Source organism: Carica papaya, chromosome 2, assembly GCF_054855325.1.
Source record: "Carica papaya isolate Zhongbai chromosome 2, ASM5485532v1, whole genome shotgun sequence".
Lineage (NCBI taxonomy): Eukaryota > Viridiplantae > Streptophyta > Magnoliopsida > Brassicales > Caricaceae > Carica > Carica papaya.
The window spans coordinates 889,227-911,730 of record NC_142310.1 but is presented as its reverse complement, the minus strand read 5'-3'; the positions used below and the strand labels follow the sequence as shown (position 1 = coordinate 911,730).

Sequence of the window (22,504 nt, the reverse complement as noted above, 5' to 3'; positions counted from 1 at the left end):
CTTTTTTGGCTGTGGGGTCAAGGAAGGGGAGAGAAAGAGAGTCCCACAAAAGAAGAGACCAAACGATAGAACTTTAGCAGAACTCTTCTTTCTCTTCTTACTTGTCTCCTAGCCTCTCATGGGTGCAGATCCAAAGAAAAAGCTACAAGGTATAATAGAAAGGATAGATGGTAATATTTGGCATGAGTGGCTATGTGGATAGAGGAGGAGAGAGAGGAAGTCCTACAAAGAGCCCAAACAAACGGGTTTGATGGTATATATAGAGAGGATAGATGGTAATATTTTGCATGAGTGGCTACGGGGATAGAGGAGGAGGAAGAGGGAATCCTACGAAGAAGAACCCAAACGAGGGACTTTAGCAAGATTCCCTTCTTTCTCCCTCTCTATCTCCTAGCCTCTCATGGGAGGAGATCAAAAGGAAAAAAAAATGCAGGGATGAAGTTTATGGTTTGTAGGTATATATAGAGAGAGAGAGGATAGATGGTAATTAGGAAACTTAACAAATTTTTATTTAAGATTAAAAATTAAAAAAAAAATTATTGGATGTCTTTCCTTTTTTCTTATTGTGTAAAGGGGGTTTCATTGTGATAGACGAGAAAATGGAGAGATTTTCAGAGAGGAAACAGGAGGGTTTGAGAGATGAAGTGGGGGAGGAATAGACAGACACAGTTTTTATGCCGCCGTCGTTCTGAAGAAAGCTGCAGTTTTTATTAATATTAATTGATACTTGAAAGAAAAATAATCAAGTCAACTCAGGAAAGTTATAATGCGTCCAATGAACGCATGCCACGTGTTTACGAGTCCTAGGCGGCTTCCACCTACGAGAAGACACGTATATCTGTTTGCACTCTGCCGCAAGATTTGGTCCACGTCGTCTGACATTTTGCCACGAGTCACGTGGCTGGTCTGAGGCAAGTTCTGTTCGTCCACAGCCAACAAAGGCAAGTTCTGGTTGTGCAACCAGCTGAGCCAAGTATAATGTGTGGAGTCATCGTCCTCTCAGGACCTTCTTTTTCACACAGCTGATTGATAGACCGTTGTCCCATGACCAGCTGCTCCAACTCCATGGTTTGGTGGTGTTGCAACAAGTGATGGTCGTGCAACCAGGCCTTGGCATAGACTGATCGCATGACAATCAGGCCACGATACCTGATAATTTGGGCCAAGGCCAGATCCGGCACAGTGACCAATCAGATTTGCAGGCTTGCGTTTCCTATTTCTATGGTTTTCTTAATCAATTTTCTGAATGATTTCGATGTGCATATAGCTAAGAAAACTGTTTGGTTTGTTAGTGATTTCGATGTGCATATATGTCTCTAAGCTCTGCTGCAAACATGGCCTGCCGTCCATGTATGTGAATGTGTGTAGGCATGCTTAACATAATTGGTAATCCCTCCGTGGTGTTTACCCATTTCCTGCCGTGTATCATTTGCTAGAACATGGTAATCCCCACTGGGGTTCTACAATCATTAGCAAGCTTGCTTCTAATGTTGTTGAAAAATTACGATAAAAAGACTCAATATATATGATAGAGTTGAACACAAATGAGTAACGAACAATAACTTCTAAATGAAGGTAATAATAAAAAATGTATTTAAAAATTATGTTGTGGAAAAGGTTCTGAAAACATGTGATGATCATAAGTCTAGAGTTGATTCTTTCTCACATCAATGTTCACTTTACTGCTTTAAAGAGATATACCTATGGTAAACATATTGTTCCCGGAGTCAAAAAGCTTATCACAACTAGAGGTAAAAAACCATTGTTGAAACTTTTGATTCTTTTTTTGTTGCTAACATGAGAACTCACAAGCTTCTAACTCTTGTTCTGCAAAACGACGCATTACATTGTCATCCTCTTAGCAATCTGCTTGATCCATGGAGTCTTGAACAAGAAGGTGGCACCTTTTTTTAGGAGTCTTGAACAAGAAGGTGGCATCTTTTTTTATTACATTTGCCGTTAAACTGCAAAAATAAAAGATATAGCTTTTGCACAGCTAATATGGATATTAAGTCATCATAAAATATTATTTTTTACAAATACTAATAATTGTAAATAAGCACATAAAAGTAGCAAGCAGAGGAATAAGATGTTTTTTTTTTATTGATGTTTTTATATGCAGCAAATTACTGTAATTTGATCGAAAATTTTATCAGGAGATTATAACAGGCAGACGAGATCCTAGAACTGAATTATCATAAAATATAATTTTAAACATTTGTTCTCTGAAAAAGTTTGTGTCTATATATACACACATATACAAACTAAACCTACAATTTATAAAGCAAAATATAGAAACATGCTAGTAATGAAATATTGTATAAGTATATATGAAATATGAATCTTCAATGTGGAAAAAAGTTATGTATATGTACATATTTTGCAAATTATCTATAATATAAAATAAAGTGAAATTTATATTATAACTTGTTTTGTTTGTATTTAATAGTTTGATTTCTGATTTTTAATATTATTATTATTATGGCATATTTATTTTAAATATTTAAATATGTAAATATTGTAATAATGTAATTTATACTTTTGTTTTTTAAAAAAATTAGTTTTGGTGAATCTCTTTGTATAGCTCACGTTAGGCTTTATTGAATGACTTTTCTTTTCCCATGTTTTGAACTTATTAGTTTTTAATAGTTAACTTTTATTTATAAATATATATATATATATATCCATAATTTAACATGAAATAAAATATTTATTAGAAACAATATTTATATTTTTTTATTTTTATCATCTATATTCAAAAACATATATATAGGGAGTTTAAATGGATGTTGAATTATATGCATATTTACATGTATAAATGGTTGTATATGTGGGCATTGCATGTAGAAAATTCAGATAATGGAAAAGTTGAATTTGTATAAATTGTAAATTGTAAATTGTAAATCGAGAAGAAACTTGAGAGGAAAATTTCTCAACTTTTTCGCATCCAATAATTGGAGAAAAAGGTCGCCGATTAAAATTGTTCTTAACTAAGAAAAAAATATTCTCAACCGTTGGTTTTCTTATAATAGTAATCTTTCTTGAACATGAAAAATTCTATGAGCATATAATTCTCTACATGATTCTTCTTCCATCATTATACATTAAAAAAATAAAGTTTAAAGTATTATAAAATAAGTGAATTTTAAAAAAGATTATATTTCTTTAGCATAATAATTTTAAAGGTTATCTTTAAAAGAAATGTAAGTTGCATTTAATCGACTTATCTGCAAATAATTGTTTGAACATATTAGACAACATATAGATAATTAAATAAAATGAATTTTTTTTCATAAACAAAGTGAATCATTGTAATCTTTCTTTCTCTTCTTTTGTGAATATCAAGATTACTCTGTTTTAAATTAATTTACGATCGTAATTTGAGTAGATTTATTAATATAGATGTAACTAGTTTTCTTAAAACCCAACGAGAAAAATATGAAACTATTATATAAATCCGCTATCATCACATAACAAATCTTAATTATAAATCCGCTATCATCGATCCTTTTCTTTCATTTGCATTAACAATAACTAAGCATCAACCTTACACATTCTTGATCTTATCATCATTATTCTTGATGTTCCATGCTCACTAAAGAAACAATAAAAGAGCTTGAGAAAGACTTATTATCTTCTCTTTTGAAGAAAAACAATTATGAATATATTGCATGAGAAGTTACATATGCCAATCCAATGCTTCATCTAACTATCCAGCCTGACTGCATCAGGCTGGACTTTCACTAACTCTGTCTCCCGAAAAATATCTAGTTTATGACTTTAAATTATTTCTTTACCAATAATTCTATAGTTTCAACTAGTTGTTCTCACACAATACGAATAGATAATTTGTATAATTTTAAGTAATTTACAACATAAACAATTTAAAAAATAATTTTATTGTATGACTTATAAGCTAAAAGAATAAATAATTTTTATAGATTATGTGTAAAATTTATGTAAATAAAATATATTGATTTATGTTATATAATAATTTTATATTTTAATTTTACAAATGAAATTAATTATGATTTAAATATCATTATTTTATTAAATAATTGATAGTCCATAAAGTAAATATTAGAGTAAATTAATAAACAAGTCTCCTAACAACCCAACTACTGCCAGCCGCTACCTTCACTCCCTTCTCCCTCTTTTCCTTTCTCATTTTCTGCGCTTCTTCGTGCCTCCCCATGCTGGCATATATTTCTTCGGTGAGAGAAATTCTACCATCTGATTCTTTGCTGAGATCTTTTTGATATTGTTATAAAAGAGAAAAAAAAAACAAAGAACTGCTACGTTTGTATATGAGTAATCATCTTAGAAGGCTTTCTTGATGAGAACATAGATCAAAGAAAAGCAAGGCAGAGAAAGATTGAAGCAAGATTCCATAAAGATTTCTTATCCTTTCTCCTACTCAACTGCAAATGTATCCGTCCTTTATTCTTCTGCTTTGACAGCAACCAAAAACCAGTGTTATACATTCTTGGTCTTATCACGTCGTTCCTTTTTGGAGAAGCATGAGAGCGATGATGTGAATCTATATTTTGCATGAGTGGCTATGGGGACAAGGGGGGAGAGAAAAAGAGTCCTACAAAAGAAGAGACCGAACGATGGATCTTTAGCAGAGCTCCCCTTTCCCTCCTCCCCTGTCTCCTAGCCTCTCACGGGAGCAGATCCAAAGAAAAAACTACAAGGTATAATAGAGAGGATAGAAGGTAATATCTGGCATGAGTGGCTATGGGGATAGGGGAGGAGGAGGAGGTGGAGGGAGTAGAAGAACCTAAATGAGGGACTTGAGCAAGACCACCTCTTCCACCTCCGCTATCTCCTAACCTCTCATGGGAGGAGATCAAAAGAAAAAATTGCAGAGATGAATTTTAAGTTAAGGGTTTGTAGGTATATATATAATTTTCTTTTTTATTAATTGATTAACAAGTAAGTAATTTAAAATATTTGTTTTTATTTAAGATTAAAATAGAAAAAGAAAATTACCCACAAACCCAGGCCACCTCACGGGAGGATCAGTTGCTTCTTTAGTCAAGTACCTGAATCTATCAGGCATTGTACTCTCTCCTCTCGCCAATCTCTCTGTCTCGTCAATCTCATCTCCAGTTCCATTGGTGGTTTCTGCTTTCTTCGAATTCAAACACAACCGAGATTTCCTACCCCTCAAAATCCTCGGAATTTTCTCGGACAGGCCGAGAAAGTTGCCGTTGAGGTTCTCGTTTAAGAATTCGACTGAAAAAGGGGGTTTCATCGTGATTGGGGGATGACAGACCAGAAAATGGGAAGATTTTCAGAGAGGAAACAGAGGGTTTGAGAGAGGAACTGGGGGAGGAAACACAGCAAGTGCCGCCGTCGTTCTCGCGACGAACGCTCTTGCCCTGAAGAAAGCTGCAGTTTTTGGCCTAATTAATATTTATATAATTAAATTAATTAATTAATATTAATCTATACTTAAAAGAAAATTAATCAAGTCAATTCAGGAAAGTTATAATGCGTCCAATGAACGCATGCCACGTGTTTCGAGTTCAAGTCGGCTTCCGCCAACGAGAAGACGCGTAAATAATTATGGAAACAAAACTGAAGCAAATACGCCTGAACAGACGGTAACAAAGGGGACAAAAATCAGTCTTTTAAAACTTCAGCATTTCTGTCGACATCCACAATATATAATAGCTCGTCTTCTTCGTATTTTCTAATTCTTTATTTCACTGTGATAATATCATTATCTACTGCGTATAGGGTATGATCAGCAGTTGATGCTCACAAAAATGAAAAAGAGACAGCCTTTCATAAAGACCTGTTGCATTCTCTGGTTATAACAGATGACGCTTCCACAATTGATGGTGAAGTTGGGAAGAAATTGAACCTCATGGTTCCTGTTCCTGTTCCTCAGGTTGGTGTTCTTCTCTTTCGCTGTTGTAGGATTGCTGTAGTAGGCAAAACCAGATGAGTGTTGCGATTCTGGCTTTCTTCCGTGGTTTGAGCGTCATTGAGCGTGTTTAATGGTTGATAGATTAATGTTGACTGAAGTTTTCAAGTTTTCTTTTACAATATCCTTGCATTGATTTGTATATCAAATATGCTGATCTATATACGATCCATCCATTATCCGCAGTATGCATTATGTACAAACCAAGGAGCTGCTCCTTGGATGTATGTAAACAAAGCTGGCTAACCACGCTCCAGATTAGATTCATAGCCACATCGCCCGTATGCCTCACCTAAGCCACTTCTTAAATGTGGGTGCTGCTCAATAGCGTTCTTAAAAGCATACCCATGAATTTCTTTGATCAAACTCAGTGCCGCTATGTTCTCACAAGCCAACAGCAAAGCAAGAAGCGTTATCAAATTAGGTCTCAAACCCCACTTTTCCAATTCTCCTGTAGATGAGAAAACTTTGCAAATAGTTCAAGAAAAAGTTAACAAATGAGGTGGTAGAAAGTGAAAACTTCAACATCTCTGCAAAATGAAGAATGATGGAAAGAGCTGGAATCATTTGAATGTAAAGAAGATGTTAAATTTAATGATTTTTTCTGTTGAGTTTAAATTCAAAAAAAGGAAATCCACCGTAAAGTTGTTTTACGGAAGGACACGTAAAATTCTATGGGATGTGTATGCATGATTTTCGGTCGATTTGATTTGATCGGTTGGTTGATGTAATCTGTTTAAATTTGTATTTTTATATATATATGCTGAAATAAAAAGAAGAGATTACTTCTTCTCTCCAAAAGAAAGGGCACGCCTCTTCAAAACAGCAAAACAGAGGCAGTTGCATAAGCTTGCTCTGTTTTGCTGCCCTCTCTCTCCTCAACTTTCTCTCTCTAAGTTTCCTTATTCACAGAGCCTCCTTTGAAGCTTATTCGCTTTCGATCAACAAGTGGTATCAGAGCTAGGTTATCTTAAGGGACCGGTAAACCAATATACCCTCAAAAAATCCAATGACATCCACTAGAACAACACCCCCTCCATACTTCAATGGAGAAAACTACCATGTATGGGCAATCAAAATGAGAGCCCATCTGAAAGCCTTAAGTCTGTGGGATGTTATTCTGGATGACAGTGATCCTCCTCCACCAGGGGACACTGCCACTATAAACCAAATCAGAAGGCACGAGGAAGATAAAGCCAAGAAACCAAAGGCAATTGCTTGCCTTTTCTCGGCCGTTTCGGATAGGGTATTTTCAAGGATTATGAACTTCGAATCACCAAAGGCTGCCTGGGAGAAACTTAAGGAAGAGTTCGATAGGGGAGTCAGAAGTAGGAAGGTAAAAATCTTGAGATTGAAGAGTGAGTTTGCATTACTCAGAATGCAGGAAAATGAATCAGTGAAGGACTATGCATCCAAACTCTCGGACGTGGTAAACAAAATGAGACTGCTTGGGGAGGATTTTCTGGAATCAAGGGTAGTAGAGCAAATTCTTATCAGCTTGCCCCCCAAATTCGCGTCTAAAATCTCAGCTTTGGAGGAGGTTGCAGACATTGAGACTATCTCCTCGACTGAGCTGATAAACAAGCTTCAATCCAGTGAGCAACGGGTAAATATACATGTTCGACAACATACAGAGGGAGCCTTAATTTCAACTCAGAACAAAGGCAGCTCTTCAACACAGATTCAAGGAAGAAGGAGTGAATGGAATCAAACTGGAAACCAAAATCCCAGTAAACAAAAGAAATATTCTGAGTGCAGTATCTGTTCCTTAACAAATCACTCAGAAAATGAGTGCTGGTACAAGGGAAAGAAAACCGTTCAGTGCAATTTTTACAAAAGGCTTGGTCACAAGGAAAAATTCTGTAGATAGAAACAGAAGCAGGAAGGATCACGACCAAAGTAGGAACAACTGTAAGCCAATATCACCAAGGTGTCCTGTGAGCCAAGTGACACAATTCTCGTTGCGCTAAGTAAGCCGCAAGTGGAGGATGATACTCTCTGGGTGGTGGACAGTGGATGCACCTCCCACATGTGCAAGGATGAGGACTTATTCGTATCACTTGACAGAACAATCACAGGCCAGGTCCGACTTGGAAATGGTATGCTAGAAACCATCAAGGGCAAAGGCAACATAGCCATTGAAACCAAGGAATGTAGGAAACTTATCACTGATGTAAATTTTATTCCTACCCTCTCACAGAATCTTCTCAGTGTGAATCAGATGACTGATCGAGGCTACTCGGTGGGATTCAATGATAACTGCTACAGGATATATGATCCTGAGGATCGCTTGATTGCTTTCATCCAAAAGAAGAATCAAGTCTACTCCTTGAAACTCAGAGAAGTAGTTGAGAGGGTCAGTGTTGCCTCTGTAACTGAAGGTGAGATTTGGCACAGGTGCCTTGGGCATTTTCATGCGGCTGGGCTACAACAATTGCAGAAGGGAAGTCTAACCAAGGACTTTCCAAATATTGTAGTCACTGAGACAGTATGTGTTGCATGTCAGATGGGGAAATTGGCAAGGAATTCATTTCCTTCGCAAGCAGATTGGAGAGCAAAAGAGAAGCTGGCACTTATCCATTATGACATTTGTGGTCCAATGACAGAAAACTCCATGAGTGGTTGCAGGTATTTTGGCTTGTTTATAGATGATTTTTCCAGGATGATTTGGGTTTGTTTCCTGCAGAATAAAGCTCAAATTTTAGGTGAATTTAAGAAGTTCAAGGCTATTGTAGAGAATGAAAGTGGCAGTGTATTGAGGTGCCTAAGGACAGATAATGGGCTTGAATTCAATTTCAGCCAATTCAATGATTTCTGTTCTGAGAATGGGATCAAAAGACAGCTCACGGCACCATATTCTCCTCAACAAAATGGTGTCTCGGAGAGGAAGAACAGAACCATTGTGGAAATGGCAAGAAGCATGCTTGCTGACAAGCACCTGCCTAAAGCCTTGTGGGCTGAGGCAGTGAACACTGCTGTGTTCCTGCTCAACATGCTGCCTACAAAGGCTGTAAAGCAGATGACACCGGCGGAGGCTTGGAGTGGCATCAAACCATCAACTAAGTATCTAAAGGTGTTTGGATCCGTGTGCTACTGCCATGTCTCGGATGACAGGAGATCCAAGCTAGAAATGAAGACTGAATTGGGAGTATTTTTAGGATACAGTACTGAAGCAAAAGCATATAGAATTCTAAACCTGAAAACCAACAAGCTTATGATTCGAAGAAATGTAACGGTGGATGAAAACAGCTACTGGAATTGGGAAAAGCAGAAAGTCGAACGAGACTGTGTCACAGTTGAAGAAGGAAAGAAATCAATGACAGTCAAACCCAACTCAGAGTGATGAAGAAGACGAATAAGATGAAGAAGGTGAAGCAGAAGAGAGAATAAAAATGAAAAGTCTAATTGACATCAATGAGAGGTGCAGCTTTGCCTCAAAAGAACCTTCCTCTGTTGAGGAAGCACTTCAGCAGCAAGAGTGGAGACTTACCATGGAAGAGGAAATCAGGATGATCGAAAAAAATAATACTTGGTCTCTTGTAAAATCAAGTACAAACAAAAAGCCTATTGGAGTAAAGTAGGTGTTCAAAGTGAAACTCAATCCGGACGGGACAACAAACAAGCACAAGGCACGGCTTGTGGCAAAATGGTACTCCCAGCTTTCAGGAATCGACTACACAAAGACCTTTGCTCCTGTGGCCAGATATGAAACAATTAGACTCATTCTAGTCATGGCAGCTCAGTTTAGTTGGAGTGTGATGCATTTGGATGTAAAATCGGCCTTCTTGAATGGCAAGCTGAATGAAGAAATTTATGTTGAGCAGCCACTGGGGTTCATTCAACCTGGAAAGGAGAGACACGTCTATCTTCTTCACAATGCCCTATACGGCCTCAAACAGGCTCCACAAGTCTGGTATGATAAGTTAAATACATACTTACTCCACTGTGAGTTTGAGAGGAGCATGACAGAAAATACACTGTATGTGAATAGAGATGAAGACAGTCTTATCACTGCAGTATATATTGATGATATACTGGTGACAGGCAGCAACAAAAGGAAAATGATAGAGTTCAAGCTAAAATTGGAAAAGGAATTTGAGTATGTAGCCGCAGCTACAGCAACTAACCAAGCAATTTGGTTGAAGAAGGTGTTCAATGATGTAAAGCTGAACAAACAAACACCTACAGTGTTATATGTAGACAACAAGTCTGCAATTGCCATTGCGAAAAATCCTGTAATGCACGGGAGAACTAAACACATCAACGTTAAGTATCATGCTATACGTGAGGCTGAGAGGAATCAAGAAATAAAGCTGATACATTGCTCCACTGATGATCAGCTTGCAGACATTCTAACCAAGGTCGTGTCTAAAGCTAAATTTGAGGAATTGTGGAAAAATGTGGGGATTGGTGAAAAAAGTCATTAGGGGGGGAGTGTTAAATTTAATGATTTTTTCTATTGAATTTAAATTCAAAAAAAGAAAATCCACCGTGAAGTTGTTTTACACGTAAAATTTCATGCGATGTGTATGCATGATTTTCGGTTGATCTGATTTGATCGGTTGGTTGATGTAATCTATTTAAATTTATATTTCTATATATATATGCTGAAATAAAAAGAAGAGATTACTTCTTCTCTCCAAAACAGAGGCAATTGCATAAGCTTGCTCTGTTTTGCTGCCCTCTCTCTCCTCAACTTTGAAGGTTATTCGCTTTCGATCAATAGAAGAAATGAAAAACACTTTGGGGGAAATAGTAAAAAAAAATAAAGCGGAGGAAACATATGCAAAATAAGTCTCCTTTAAAAAGAAAAAATTAAAAAGAAAAGAGAACAGGATTTAAAGTTGATGCTGTTACATAAGAAAAAAATAAACGAACAAACAAACAAAGAACTGCTGTGTTTTTAAAGAAGATACAACTTTCTATATGCGTAATCATCTTAGAAGGCTTTCTTGACGAGAACATATATCAAAATAAAGCAAGGCAAAGAAAGATTGAAGCAAGATTCCACAAACATTTCTTACCCTTTCTCCTGCTCAACTGCAAATGTTTCTGTCCTTTATTCTTCTGCTTTTACGGCAACCAAACACCAGTTTTACACATTCTTGGGTCTCATCACGTCATTCTTTTTTGGAGAAGCATGAGAGCTATGATGTGAATCTATATTTTGCATGAGTGGCTATGGGGATAGAGGAGGAGGGAGAGGGAGTCCTACAAAGAGCCCAAAAGAACGGAGCTTTAGCAAGGTTCCCTCTTCATCTCCTCCTCTGTCTCCTAGCCTCTCATGGGAGCATATCCAAAGAAAAAACTACAAGGAGGAGTTTTAAGTTAACGGGTTTGAAGGTATATATAGAGAGAGGATAGACGGTAATATTTTGCATGAGTGGCTATGGGGATAGAGGAGGAGGAAGAGGGAGTCCTACGAAGAAGAACCCAAACGAGGGACTTTAGCAAGATTCCCTTCTTCCTCCCTCTCTATCTCCTAGCCTCTCATGGGAGGAGATCAAAAGAAAAAAAAAAATTACAGGGATGAAGTTTAAGTTAAGGGGTTTGTAGGTATATATAGAGAGAGGATAGATGGTAATTAGGGAACTCAACAAATTTTTTTTTTTTTATTTCTTGATCGACAAGTAAATAATTTAAAATATTTATTTTTATTTAAGATTAAAAATATTTATTGTCATATATTGAACTGTAGAGATTTTCAGAGAGGAAACAGACGGTTTGAGAGATGAACTGGGGGAGGAATATAATACGTGTAGTGATGAAGTCAACGCTTGTAGTAATTCAGGAAAGTTATAATTTGTCCAATGAACGCATGCCACGTGTTTACGAGTTCTAGGCTTCTTCCGCCAACGGGAAGCCACGTATATAAAGAAACGGAACCGAAGAAAATACGCCTGAACAGAGGGCAACCCTCTGTACGTCCCAATATTCCTAAATTGTTCGTAACCTTTAACCCCAACCATTGAATTCAACCTTTCCCAGATTTACTTGTCCTCACGCACTCATCCCGTTTTGCCAACTACAGCAATCCTCCTCTGCATTCCTCAGGTCGGTGTTCTTCTCTTTCGCTATTGAAATAGGTTTCTTTGTGAAACTGAGCGATTCTGGATTTCTTCCGTGGTTTGAGGATCACTGAGCGGGTTTAATGGTAGATAGATTAATCTTGAGTGAAGTTTTCAAGGTTTCTTTTACAATATCCTTGCGTTGATTTGTGATGATGAAATCTCTGTGCTTTGATTTTAATTCATTAGTGGCCTTTTTCGAATCTTGCCTCACAATCAAGGATTGAAATTCCATCTCTCCATTCTTGGGTAAAGATTTCAAGTTTGAGCGTGATTGGTCGGGTTTAATGGGTAAAAAAAGTTAATCAGAAATTGCCTCACAATCAAGCGTTGAATGGTTTTGTGTTCTTCTTTTAACGTAGTTCGAGTTTTCAAGCTATTTCTTTTATTATTTTATTCGAAATCACTCTGTGATGATGGAATCCCTGCATTTCAATTTGAATTTATTAGTTAGATTTTTTGAATCTTGTAACTCAAAATGGCCAGGTAATATACACTTAAACAAACATTCGTCAAAACCTTTGTAAATAATTAGGAATTTGTTTTAACACAGAATGAGGTGTAAATAATTTTCTCCATCAAGTGTTGTTTACGATTGATTTGTTTTGTAAATCTTTTGTGAAAAGAACGTTTTATGAATGTTCAATATATATATATATATATATATATATTTTAGTTTCTGAACAGTAGTTGATGTTAGAAATATTTTTTGTTTATTACGATATTCAGATTGCAGTTGTATGATTTCATTGAGAATAAGATTCAAAGAGATTGGAGTTATCAGGTTAGTTCTTTTTTCTGATATGATTATCATAAATAATACTCAACGTTAATATAAAGAATTTGTTGGATTTTTAAGTATAAAGGAACTTACCCACAAACCAAGGCCACCTCCCAGGGAGGATCAGGTGCTTCTTTTCCTCTCTCTCCTCTCGCTTATCTCTCTGTCTCGCCAATCTCATCCCCAGTTCCATTGTCGGTTTCTCCTTTCTTCGAATTCAAACAAAAGCGAGATTTCCTATCCCTCAAAATCCTCGGAATTTTCTCGGACAAGCCGAGAAAGTTGCCGTTGAGCTTCTCGTTTAAGAATTCGACTGAAAAAGGGGGTTTCATTGTGATTGGGGGATGACAGACGAGAAAATGGGAAGATTTTCAGAGAGGAAACAGAGGGTTTGAGAGAGGAACTGGGAGAGGAAACACAGCAAGTGCCGCCGTCGTTCTCGCGGTCCTGAAGAAAGCTGCAGTTCTTGTCCTAATTAATATTTATATAATTAAATTAATTAATTAATTAATATTAATTGATACTTAAAAGAAAAATAATCAAGTCAACTCGGAAAAGTTATAATGCGTCCAATGAACGCATGCCACGTGTTTCGAGTTCTAGTCGGCTTCCGCCAACGAGAAGCCCGCGTATATAAGGAAACGGAACCGAAGAAAATACGCCTGAACAGACGGCAACTCTCTGTACGTCCCAATATTCCTAAATTGTTCTATCTTTAACCCCAACCATTGAATTCAACCTTTCTCATATTTACTTCGTCTCAAACACTCATCTGGTGGTGCCTAGTATAGCAATCCTCCTCTGCATTCCTCAGGTCGGTGTTCTTCTCTTTCGCTGTAGTAGGATTGCTGTAGTAGGCAAAACCAGATGAGTGTTGCGATTCTGGCTTTCTTCTGTGGTTTGAGCGTCATTGAGCAGTTTAATGGTTGATTGATTAATGTTGACTGAAGTTTTTCAAGTTTTCTTTTACAATATCCTTGCGTTGATTTGTGATTAATTTGTGATAATGAAATCCCTGTGCTTTGATTTGAATTTATTAGTTGCCTTTTTCCGAATCTTGCTTCACAATCAAGGATTGAAATTCCATCTCTCCATTCTTGGGTAAAGATTCCAGCTCGTTTGACACTTTCTTCTTATTCTTCTTCTTTTCTTGATGAATTCTTGTTATTATTGATATTATTATTTTTATAATTTCTACTTGTTTAGGATCTTTCCCATATTCAATGCCGTCCATATGCTAGCGTTCATTGTTCTTGATGTTTCTGATTCTGGCACAATTAACTATGGCAACACGTTCATTGATTTCTCTCAACTGTTTCAAATGTTCCTTATTGATAATTTATGTTTTGGAATGCTCAGCCATGTCAATTGGGGCATCTTAATCATCTGACTAATTGCTTAACAGAATTTAGCAGTTCTCTTTTTCAAGAAATTTCTTTAATAGAGTAATAGTATTATTTTATTTCCCCTTTTCCTATTGCAACTGCAAGACTTTAAGTTGATCCAGTTGTGCTTCATTTATAATTTATGTAGAACCTCCTTATTATTGTGTTTTGCAGTTTCGATCCTTATCGGATCAACTCTATCATTCTCCCAATCACCATAAGTTTGTAAGACAGCAGGTTGTTAACCAGGTAGGTCGCGATTTGGGCAATAAGCTTATTTCCTTATAGGAATTTTGCAATATTTTGTTTTGTTAACATATTTGATTGATGCTTCTTTCTGTCAAATGTTTTGATGTAATCAGCTCAAATCCTATCCTGAAACGTATGGGGCTTATGCTCCTATGAAATATGGTGACTATTTGAAGAAAATGAGCAAGTATTTTCTCATTCTACTTTTTTGTTCTCTTGCACTTTATTCTTTTTTTAAAAAAACCAAATGTTAGCTTATTTCTCACGTTTATATTCCTATTTTATGTGGATGAAATAGGGACTGGTGAATGGGGTGACCATGTCACTTTGCAGGCAGCTGCAGATTGGGTGTGTGCCACGATATACCCTGTCTACTTTTCATTACCTTGCACCATGTATTAGTTGATATATGTTTTATTGAACTGATCTGTTATGTAAAAATTCATTTTCATGAAAGCTTATTTGCTTTAAGGATTAGATAAGATGACGGTAGCATAATAGTAACTGTTTCCGAAGATAATTTGAGATGTCTTTATTTCTTATCATTTCTTCGCCAAAAAAAAGGAAAGATAACGAGAGAACTCCTTTATTTTAGCCGAGTAGAGAGACTTTTTCCTTTTTTTTCTGCTAAAGCAAAGTATCTCCTTGAATTTATTACTTTTCTAATCTTTTATTCCTTAGTGAGAAAACTTGTTCTAAAGAGAGAAGTTACTAAGATATTTTTCATTCTTAATATATAAATATTCATCTCATCCATAAGCTTGTGGTTGAGTGTCTTGAAGAACAATTCATTTGTTCACTTACGTAATCGCTATAATGAGATTATAAATGAACAAAGCAACAACATGCACAATGGAGGTGCTAACAGATGCTGATAAAAGTTTGTTGGCAAACCACACTAGCTGCTTTTTTATTTCTGGTTTACTGCCACGAAATGATATCATGGGAGATTATACAGATTACTTATTCTTTTTCTCTGGAATAATTGCAGTATGGCGTTAAGGTATTCGTGATCACTTCCTTTAAGGATACTTGTTACATTGAGACCCTTCCACATGTTCAGAAGTCTGAACGACGTAAGTTTGCAGATACTCTTGCGGCCATCATTTCCATTTTTATATTGCCAACTTGATTTAAAACAGTTAAGAAAGACTGCAGACTGCTGTCATACGGAAATTGAAGGCATCATTATGTTGTTACATTGGCACAGATGCTAAAAATAGAAATTTTGGTGTCATGTGCAGTTATTTGCTTGAGCTTTTGGGCCGAAGTGCATTACAATTCAATACATCCAGAAGGAGGTAAAACTTTTACATCCATGAATCCTTGCATGAATCATTGTAACATATCCAAAGTACCAAACTGAAAGATTACATATCCAAATATTATTTGTGTAAATCATTGGGATTTCGTCTTTATGTCGTATTCTATCCAGAACTACCAGTGTTAGAGAATAAAAAAAAGATAAAATGGTGGTCACTGATAAACTAGTTCGATTGCTCATTGAGGGTGATAATTACAAGTTACTAGGCTAGTGGATTCTTAGAAGCATGAATTCAGTGCTCACAAGTTGAAGAAGCTGTTTGGAGTTCATAACTTTATGGTTGGACAACAGTGGTGTCCATCCAGAGGATTGGATTTCTTCTGTTTGTTTTTTTGCATCTGGTATTATGGAAAAGAGGACATCACAGTCACAGGCATCAAATGAATTCTTTGTTTCTCCTGTACATATCATTAGCATATGTTATTTCTTTCAACCTTTGTAATTTTTTTCCCTCTTGAAAGTATTCATTGGATTGTTTTTCTTTTTTTTTGAAATGAAAGTGTTAGATGTGTATTGAAGTAAGGGTGCCAAGGGTGCATCTGTCATTGTACAAAAAATTTACATATCGATTAGTATATCAACAATGAATCCTAGATCGTCATAGTAGTCAATTTTATGTTCCAAGACAATGGAGCTAAAATAGTGAAACCAATTATTTATGACGTTGCTAAAATCTATTTCTTTTCCTTCAAAAATATAGTTGTTTCTCTCTTTCCAAATGACCTAAAAAGTAGTGTGAGGGATGAGTCTAATATTTTTCATTTTGCTATAAATGCCTTCCCATGCAAGGAGTTCAGAGATGATTGATTCATTCTTGAGTCCCAGTAGACCGAGAATAGCAGACCACAGATTGTGTGAAATAGAATGTCCAAGGAGAATGGGGTTGCAAGTTTCAAGAATATTTTTGTATATAAAACATTTGTTGACAGTGGCGACACCTCTCTTCAACGGATTGTACATATGTCTTTATTTTTTTCCTCTTGAAAGTATTTCTCAGGTTGTGAAAATGCCTTTAGATGTGGTTTTCTGATTTCTTCTTTAGCATCAAATTCATAGATTTTCTCAAAAAGATTGGAGGTTTGAGTCGATTCAAATTAAGTTATACTCACTGTGTGACCTCATTTAGAAATTATTTTTATTGTGTTATATCAAAGAAAAGGATTTGAATTTAACATATAAGTCATTGTTTATTTACTAAATTTATTTTTCGAATCAAAATTTTGTAACTAAAGTTCTGACAAACTCATCTCTTTTAAAAGAAAATGATAAATGATGATTGGAATTTGATTTCGAGTATCTTGTTTAAATCAATTTTGTTTAGTCTGCATTCAAACATAAATTGGTAATTTTGGTAATTTTATTTTAGTTTTTAAATTATTTGTTATATTATAACTAAAGCTCAAAATGTTTTTCACTAGGATATATCAAGCAAGGATTCGAGGATTAAAAGTTTTAACTCCTCTTGGATATATTGAGTTGTAATGCACTTCTGCTCAAAATAATAATTTATATCAAGAAATTCAAGATGGTGATGATAGTAAGGTAAACACAATAATTTATAGTTTAATCATACATAGTAAAACTAATATGAAAATTAGAACTACAACAAGTACTTGAATGGAAATTGGACCAAATGTATAGATTAAAAAACATATCTGCTTGTATTAATTCAAGCTTTTAGAATTTGTGCTTAAATTGCGCTCTTAGGCGTGTTGCACAAAGGTTTCAGGCAGGAGGGTCTTCTTTTAGCAGTTTTGAAAACTGGAGGAAGAAGGTGGATGGTGCTGATAGCTCATAACTCTTTGTGATGCAGCCTGGACTCTCTGTGCAACAAGCAGATAATGATCTAATGGAAATGAGGAATGCTAGTACAAGCACTCTTTCCAGGAATATGTCAGTCGAATGGTTTGGTAGAGGCTCAGATGATTCTGTTGGATTATCTGGTAATGGTCTAGGTCCAAGGAGGAAGAGTTTCGCTGACATTGTTCCGGTAATCGATATGGGTCCTACGTTTTATATCATCTTTGTGGATTTGGCTTTATGTTGTTTAGTTTATTTCAATGTTAGTGGTTATAATTGAGTTGCCCTCCTATGCTTTGGCAAATCAGCATCTTGCTCATCTCATTAGATGTTATTTCTAAGATTAAGTTTCTAATACCTACACTAATATGAGCATGTAATCATAGGGAGGAGTGGATCGAAATGCATCCTTACCAGGCCACCCATCACGCCCTTCAAGTTGTAACTCATTTTGTGATATGGTAGATACAACTGGTGTATCTGATTTCCATTCAGCTGGGTTATGTAATGGATTGCAGGCTGTAGAGACATTGCACTCTGTAGCAGCTGCCCCTGCGTGGATGGGAGTTCAGAGCCATGGCACAACTGATTCCCATTTGTTGGCATCTGCTGTAGGTTCATCATGATCAAGGAGTACGACCCCCAAACCAGCTAGTTGGGAGATCTCTTGGTCCTGGTCTTCCTCCTGTGGGAAGCAGAGTTGGAGCTACTGAAAAGAAGAATGCTATTGGCTCTAGTGTTCAAAATGGTCATTCTGCTGGTGCAACTGAAACTGAACCTACTGAAATTGCAGTCCCTTTGTTTGCCTTGGCCTTGTCAAAAACTAGACAAGTAAATGAAAATTGTCTTGTACAGTCAAAGCTTCTGATGAATCTCGACAGTCAACCTGTGATGTTATATCAGGCATATCCAATGATCAAAAATGCAGTCTCCAGCAAATCATAGAGAATTCTTCTTCTGAAAATCTCCCATATTCTGCCAAGTATGGTGGATTATTGAGGAAAAATGGAATGGTACCAAACCTCAATTCTTCTATAATGGGTTCCAATGGACAAATTAATATTCCTAAAAGAACTTACTCCTTTGCGGATCTTTACTCAAAAGGAAATTCTTCAGGCCTTGGAAGCTTTGAGGGATCTAGTGTCCATAATCAAAATGCAAATTTGCTGGTGCGGACTTTACTGAGCATGTACCTGGTACTTGTTCTCTCAATCAAAAGTTGAACTCAAAGATTAAAAATAATCTCGATGCAGGTTATTTCTATTCTCTCTTTTTCTCTCTCTCCCTCTGAGCATTCCTGCAGAGATTTTTTGGATGAAATTGTGTTTTTATATTAGGTACAGCTTCAACTGTTAGTGTAGATGGGCAAAATTTGAACGGATTTGGTTAATCAATTAGGTTCTGAGGTTCATTCTCCAGTTACAGACCCACGCTATATTCAACACTTGCAAAGAACTCCTAACTGTGCAACACGGGGTGCAAGTGATCCTTCTTTTATTAGGAACCATGTTGGAAGTTCACATGGAGACTTGGATGGCCTTCAGAAAATTTATCTTGAGGCATTGCTAGCTCAACATAATCAACAGTATGATCTGCCTGGTCTAGGTAAATCTGGTGGTGTGAATCATGCGTAGTATGGGAATCCATCATATGGTCTTGGTATGCCATTTCTAGGGAAACCCATGGCAAATTCTGTTCTTTCTTCTCTTGGTTCTGGAAGGTTTAAGAATGACTGAGTCTCTCGATGTACTTCAATGATGAGAAGTCAAATGCGAGGATCCCCAGGGTCATGGCAATCAGAGTTTGGCAATGCTGTGGATGGTAGATATATGTCTTTGTTATTAGATGAGTTCAAGAATAAGGCTCAAGCTTTTGAACTTTCAGACATTGCTGATCATGTTGTTGAATTCAGGTATGCCATTTTTAGTGTTTTTGTATATTGATGTGTTGAATAGGGGCTACTGAGCATGTTATTTCCTGTTTCATTATGCAGTACGGATCAGTATGGCAGTTGCTTCGTTCAGCAGAAACTAGAAACTGCTACTGTGGAAGAGAAGAACTTGATATTTCCTGAGATTGTTCCTCATGCTCGTACTTTGGTGATAGATGTTTTTGGAGATTATGTTATACAGAAAGTATATGCTCCTAGTTTGAAATAAAAATCCACATGCTATATGATCTATCCTTAATCAAACTTTGTGCTTCACGTGCAGTTTTTTGAGTATCGTACAGAAAGTCAAAGAGGAGAGCTAGCTAGCCAACTCATTGGTCATGTTTTTGCCTCTCAGTCTTCAAATGTATGGTTGCAGAGTAATTCAGAAGGTGCTTTTCTGAGCTTCTATTATCTATATCTTTTCTTGCTTAATGATATTGGTCTTGTGGTTTCTCTTCACACCTCTTCTCTGTATAATAGATATATCCTCCAAAATGTAATTCCGATATGATCTGCTGCCTTAATTTTTCTATCGTTGTTGCCACTGAACCTCGTATAGGTATCTTTGACTTGCTCTTGGCAGTTACTATTTCACTATTTCATAGGCTTTATTTCAACAGCAAAGTATCTTAAGCTTTCTGCCATGGGTTATTCATAATTCTGTTAAGTTTCTAGCTTTTTGGAGTTCCCCTGCAAGCGTAACCTTTGGTGTGTAACTAATGCTAACATAAAAGAAGTCTGATCTAGTGAAAAGGATATCAAGAATGAACTTGTAGACTAAAACTAGCGTCCTTACACCCTGTGTTCCCCCTTTCCCCCCAACCGTAAACCAAAAAAAAAAAAGAACTTAAAATGAGTTATTTCTATTCATTATTATAAAAGAAGAAATATAAAGAAACCAAAATCAGTACGAGATATCTTGCAGCTAATTTTGGTCCAAGATATATTGCAGCTACCTAAAACCAACCCCCGGAAAAGAAGAAAAAGAAGGGAAAAGGAAAATCAGTTGAATATAGCAGTTTGACAAAGGCCATGAGCCTTCATCCCTAGAGAAGCCAAAAAAGCCAAGAAGGCTAATTTGTTCCACATTGAAAAAGGGGACGAAATCAGTCTTTTAAAAATTTAGCATTTCTGTCAACATCCACAACATATAATAGCTCTTCTTCTTAGTATTTTTTAATTCTCGTTCCTACCAAACCATGCAAAGAGAAAGGGTAAATATTTCAAGAAACGGACAATTTCAACTGATAAAACAATCTCATAAAGCCTATTGTAGTGGAGATAAAAGTGGTTATGAGACTCAGACATATGATAACAGATGACAAACATATTAGGAGGTAGTGCATGACTGAGACTGTAAACCTGAAGCAGGTTGATAGTGTCAATACAATTTAGCGTTGCAGTCTAAATGAGAATCTTGAATTTAAGAAGAGTTGCCACCTTCCAAAAAGCATTTGGAAAGATATTGTTCTGATTTGTGGCAGTCCAAATGAGAATCTTGATGTTAAGAGGAATTTTCACCTTCCACAAAGCCTTTGGAAAGGTATCGCTTGGTCATTGGTCTGGTGAATAAGGTAATTAAAAAGACACGTATAAGTTTAGATCCTAGAAGAATCCAAAGTTCCCACTCTGCTTTCTGGTCTGGGAACAATTGAAAATATTTGAGGCGATTAAACAAGGTCATCAAACCATCATTTTCCCTATCATTAATACTTCTTAAGAGGAACTAATTCCAGTAGCTGTGACCATCAGAATGAAACGAGAAATCTGTGAGAGGAGTTGTGGCTTCTGATAGGCTATTAAAGTTGTGGCTTCATATTGGTCGTGGGTTGTATTTCAACACTCTTTAGAACCCTTATGTATACTAACCCCACTAGCTTTGGACTGATATGGGCCAGTTTTCTGTTATGTCCGTCGAACTTATGCTGCTGTTTTACTGTTAATAGCTGTTGTTGGATTTTTTATAATTGTCTTATGGCATATGGCTAGAGAAAGTTCTAAAGGGAGTACAAATACATAATTCTTTTTTCAAAAAGAAAAAAAATCTGCTCGACTAGCTGTCTTCTTTGATTGCTCAATGGCCAAGAGCCACGCGGCTGGTCGAGGCAAGTTCTGTTCATCCACGACCAACAAAGGCAAGGTCTGGTTGTGCAACCAGCTGAGCCAAGTATGATGTGTGGAGTGATCGACCTATCAGGGCCTTCTTTTTCACACAGCTGATTGATCGACCTTTGTCCCATGACCAGGCGCTCCAACTCCATGTTTCGGCGGTGTTGCAACCAGCTGCTTTGAAGTATGGTTGTGTTACTTATTGCAGCAAGGCCTGATTGTCATGCGATCAGTCTATGCCAAGGCCTGGTTGCATGACCAGCCTCTGGTCAGGCCACGATACCTGATTATTTGGCCAAAGCCAGATCCGGCACAGTGACGAACCAGATTTGTTCAACAGAGTCCACAGCTCACCTGGCTGGTTGCTATCTGGCCATGAACTCCTAGTTGTGGGCTAGTGGCAGATTGCTCGCAGCAGAAGATGCAGTTATTGAAGATGGATACTGAATATATTTGTGATTAAAAAATAATTCAGGCTACTTTGTTTTTTCTGCAAAGTAACATATCCCATCTTTAAAAAAGTGTGTTTGTTTGGGGTTCAGATTCAAGCAAAAGCACCCTGATGTTTATCCATTTTCTGCCTTGTAGCATGGTAAACCACATGAGCTTTCTGCAATCACTAGCAAGCTTGCTGGACAAATTGTGAAGATGAGTGGGCAGTTTTGCTTCTAATGTTGTTGAGAAGTGCTTAACTTTTGGGGGCCCTGAGGAGCACCAACTTTTGGTGAAAGAGATGCTTGGTTCTACAGATGAAAATGAACCTCATTTAGAAATTATTTTTATTGCGTTGTATCAAAAAAAAGGATTTGAATTTAACTTACAAGTCATCGTTTATTTACTAAATTTATTTTTCAAATCAAAATTTTGTAACTAAAGTTCTGACAAACTCACCTCTTTTAAAAGAAAATGATAAATGA

At 36.5% G+C, this 22,504-nt stretch overlaps 1 protein-coding gene, 1 long non-coding RNA gene and 1 pseudogene across 3 annotated transcripts; all 3 read left to right on the top strand.

Annotated features, from left to right (window-relative positions):
* The first annotated feature begins 5,411 nt into the window (after positions 1-5,411).
* On the top strand, positions 5,412-6,650 carry LOC148268646 (uncharacterized). The gene is made up of 2 exons (XR_015816763.1): positions 5,412-5,902; positions 6,125-6,650. It is a non-coding gene; the product is annotated as an uncharacterized LOC148268646 (long non-coding RNA).
* A 5,032-nt stretch (positions 6,651-11,682) lies between these two features.
* On the top strand, positions 11,683-22,259 carry LOC110819539 (pumilio homolog 4-like; annotated as a pseudogene). Its single transcript, XR_015816746.1, has 18 exons — positions 11,683-11,992; positions 12,736-12,790; positions 13,828-13,888; positions 14,347-14,421; positions 14,535-14,608; positions 14,720-14,769; positions 15,413-15,497; positions 15,666-15,722; positions 17,468-17,735; positions 17,932-18,798; positions 18,883-19,457; positions 19,539-19,680; positions 19,759-19,867; positions 19,959-20,037; positions 20,755-20,815; positions 20,963-21,021; positions 21,725-21,855; positions 22,176-22,259. The product of XR_015816746.1 is annotated as a pumilio homolog 4-like (transcript).
* LOC148268645 (OVARIAN TUMOR DOMAIN-containing deubiquitinating enzyme 9-like) lies at positions 12,485-15,553 on the top strand. The gene is made up of 6 exons (XM_088212341.1): positions 12,485-12,492; positions 12,736-12,790; positions 14,347-14,421; positions 14,535-14,608; positions 14,676-14,769; positions 15,413-15,553. The coding sequence occupies exons 1-6, from the start codon at positions 12,485-12,487 to the stop codon at positions 15,551-15,553; spliced, it is 447 nt and encodes a 148-aa protein (XP_088068467.1).
* Positions 22,260-22,504: the final 245 nt, after the last annotated feature.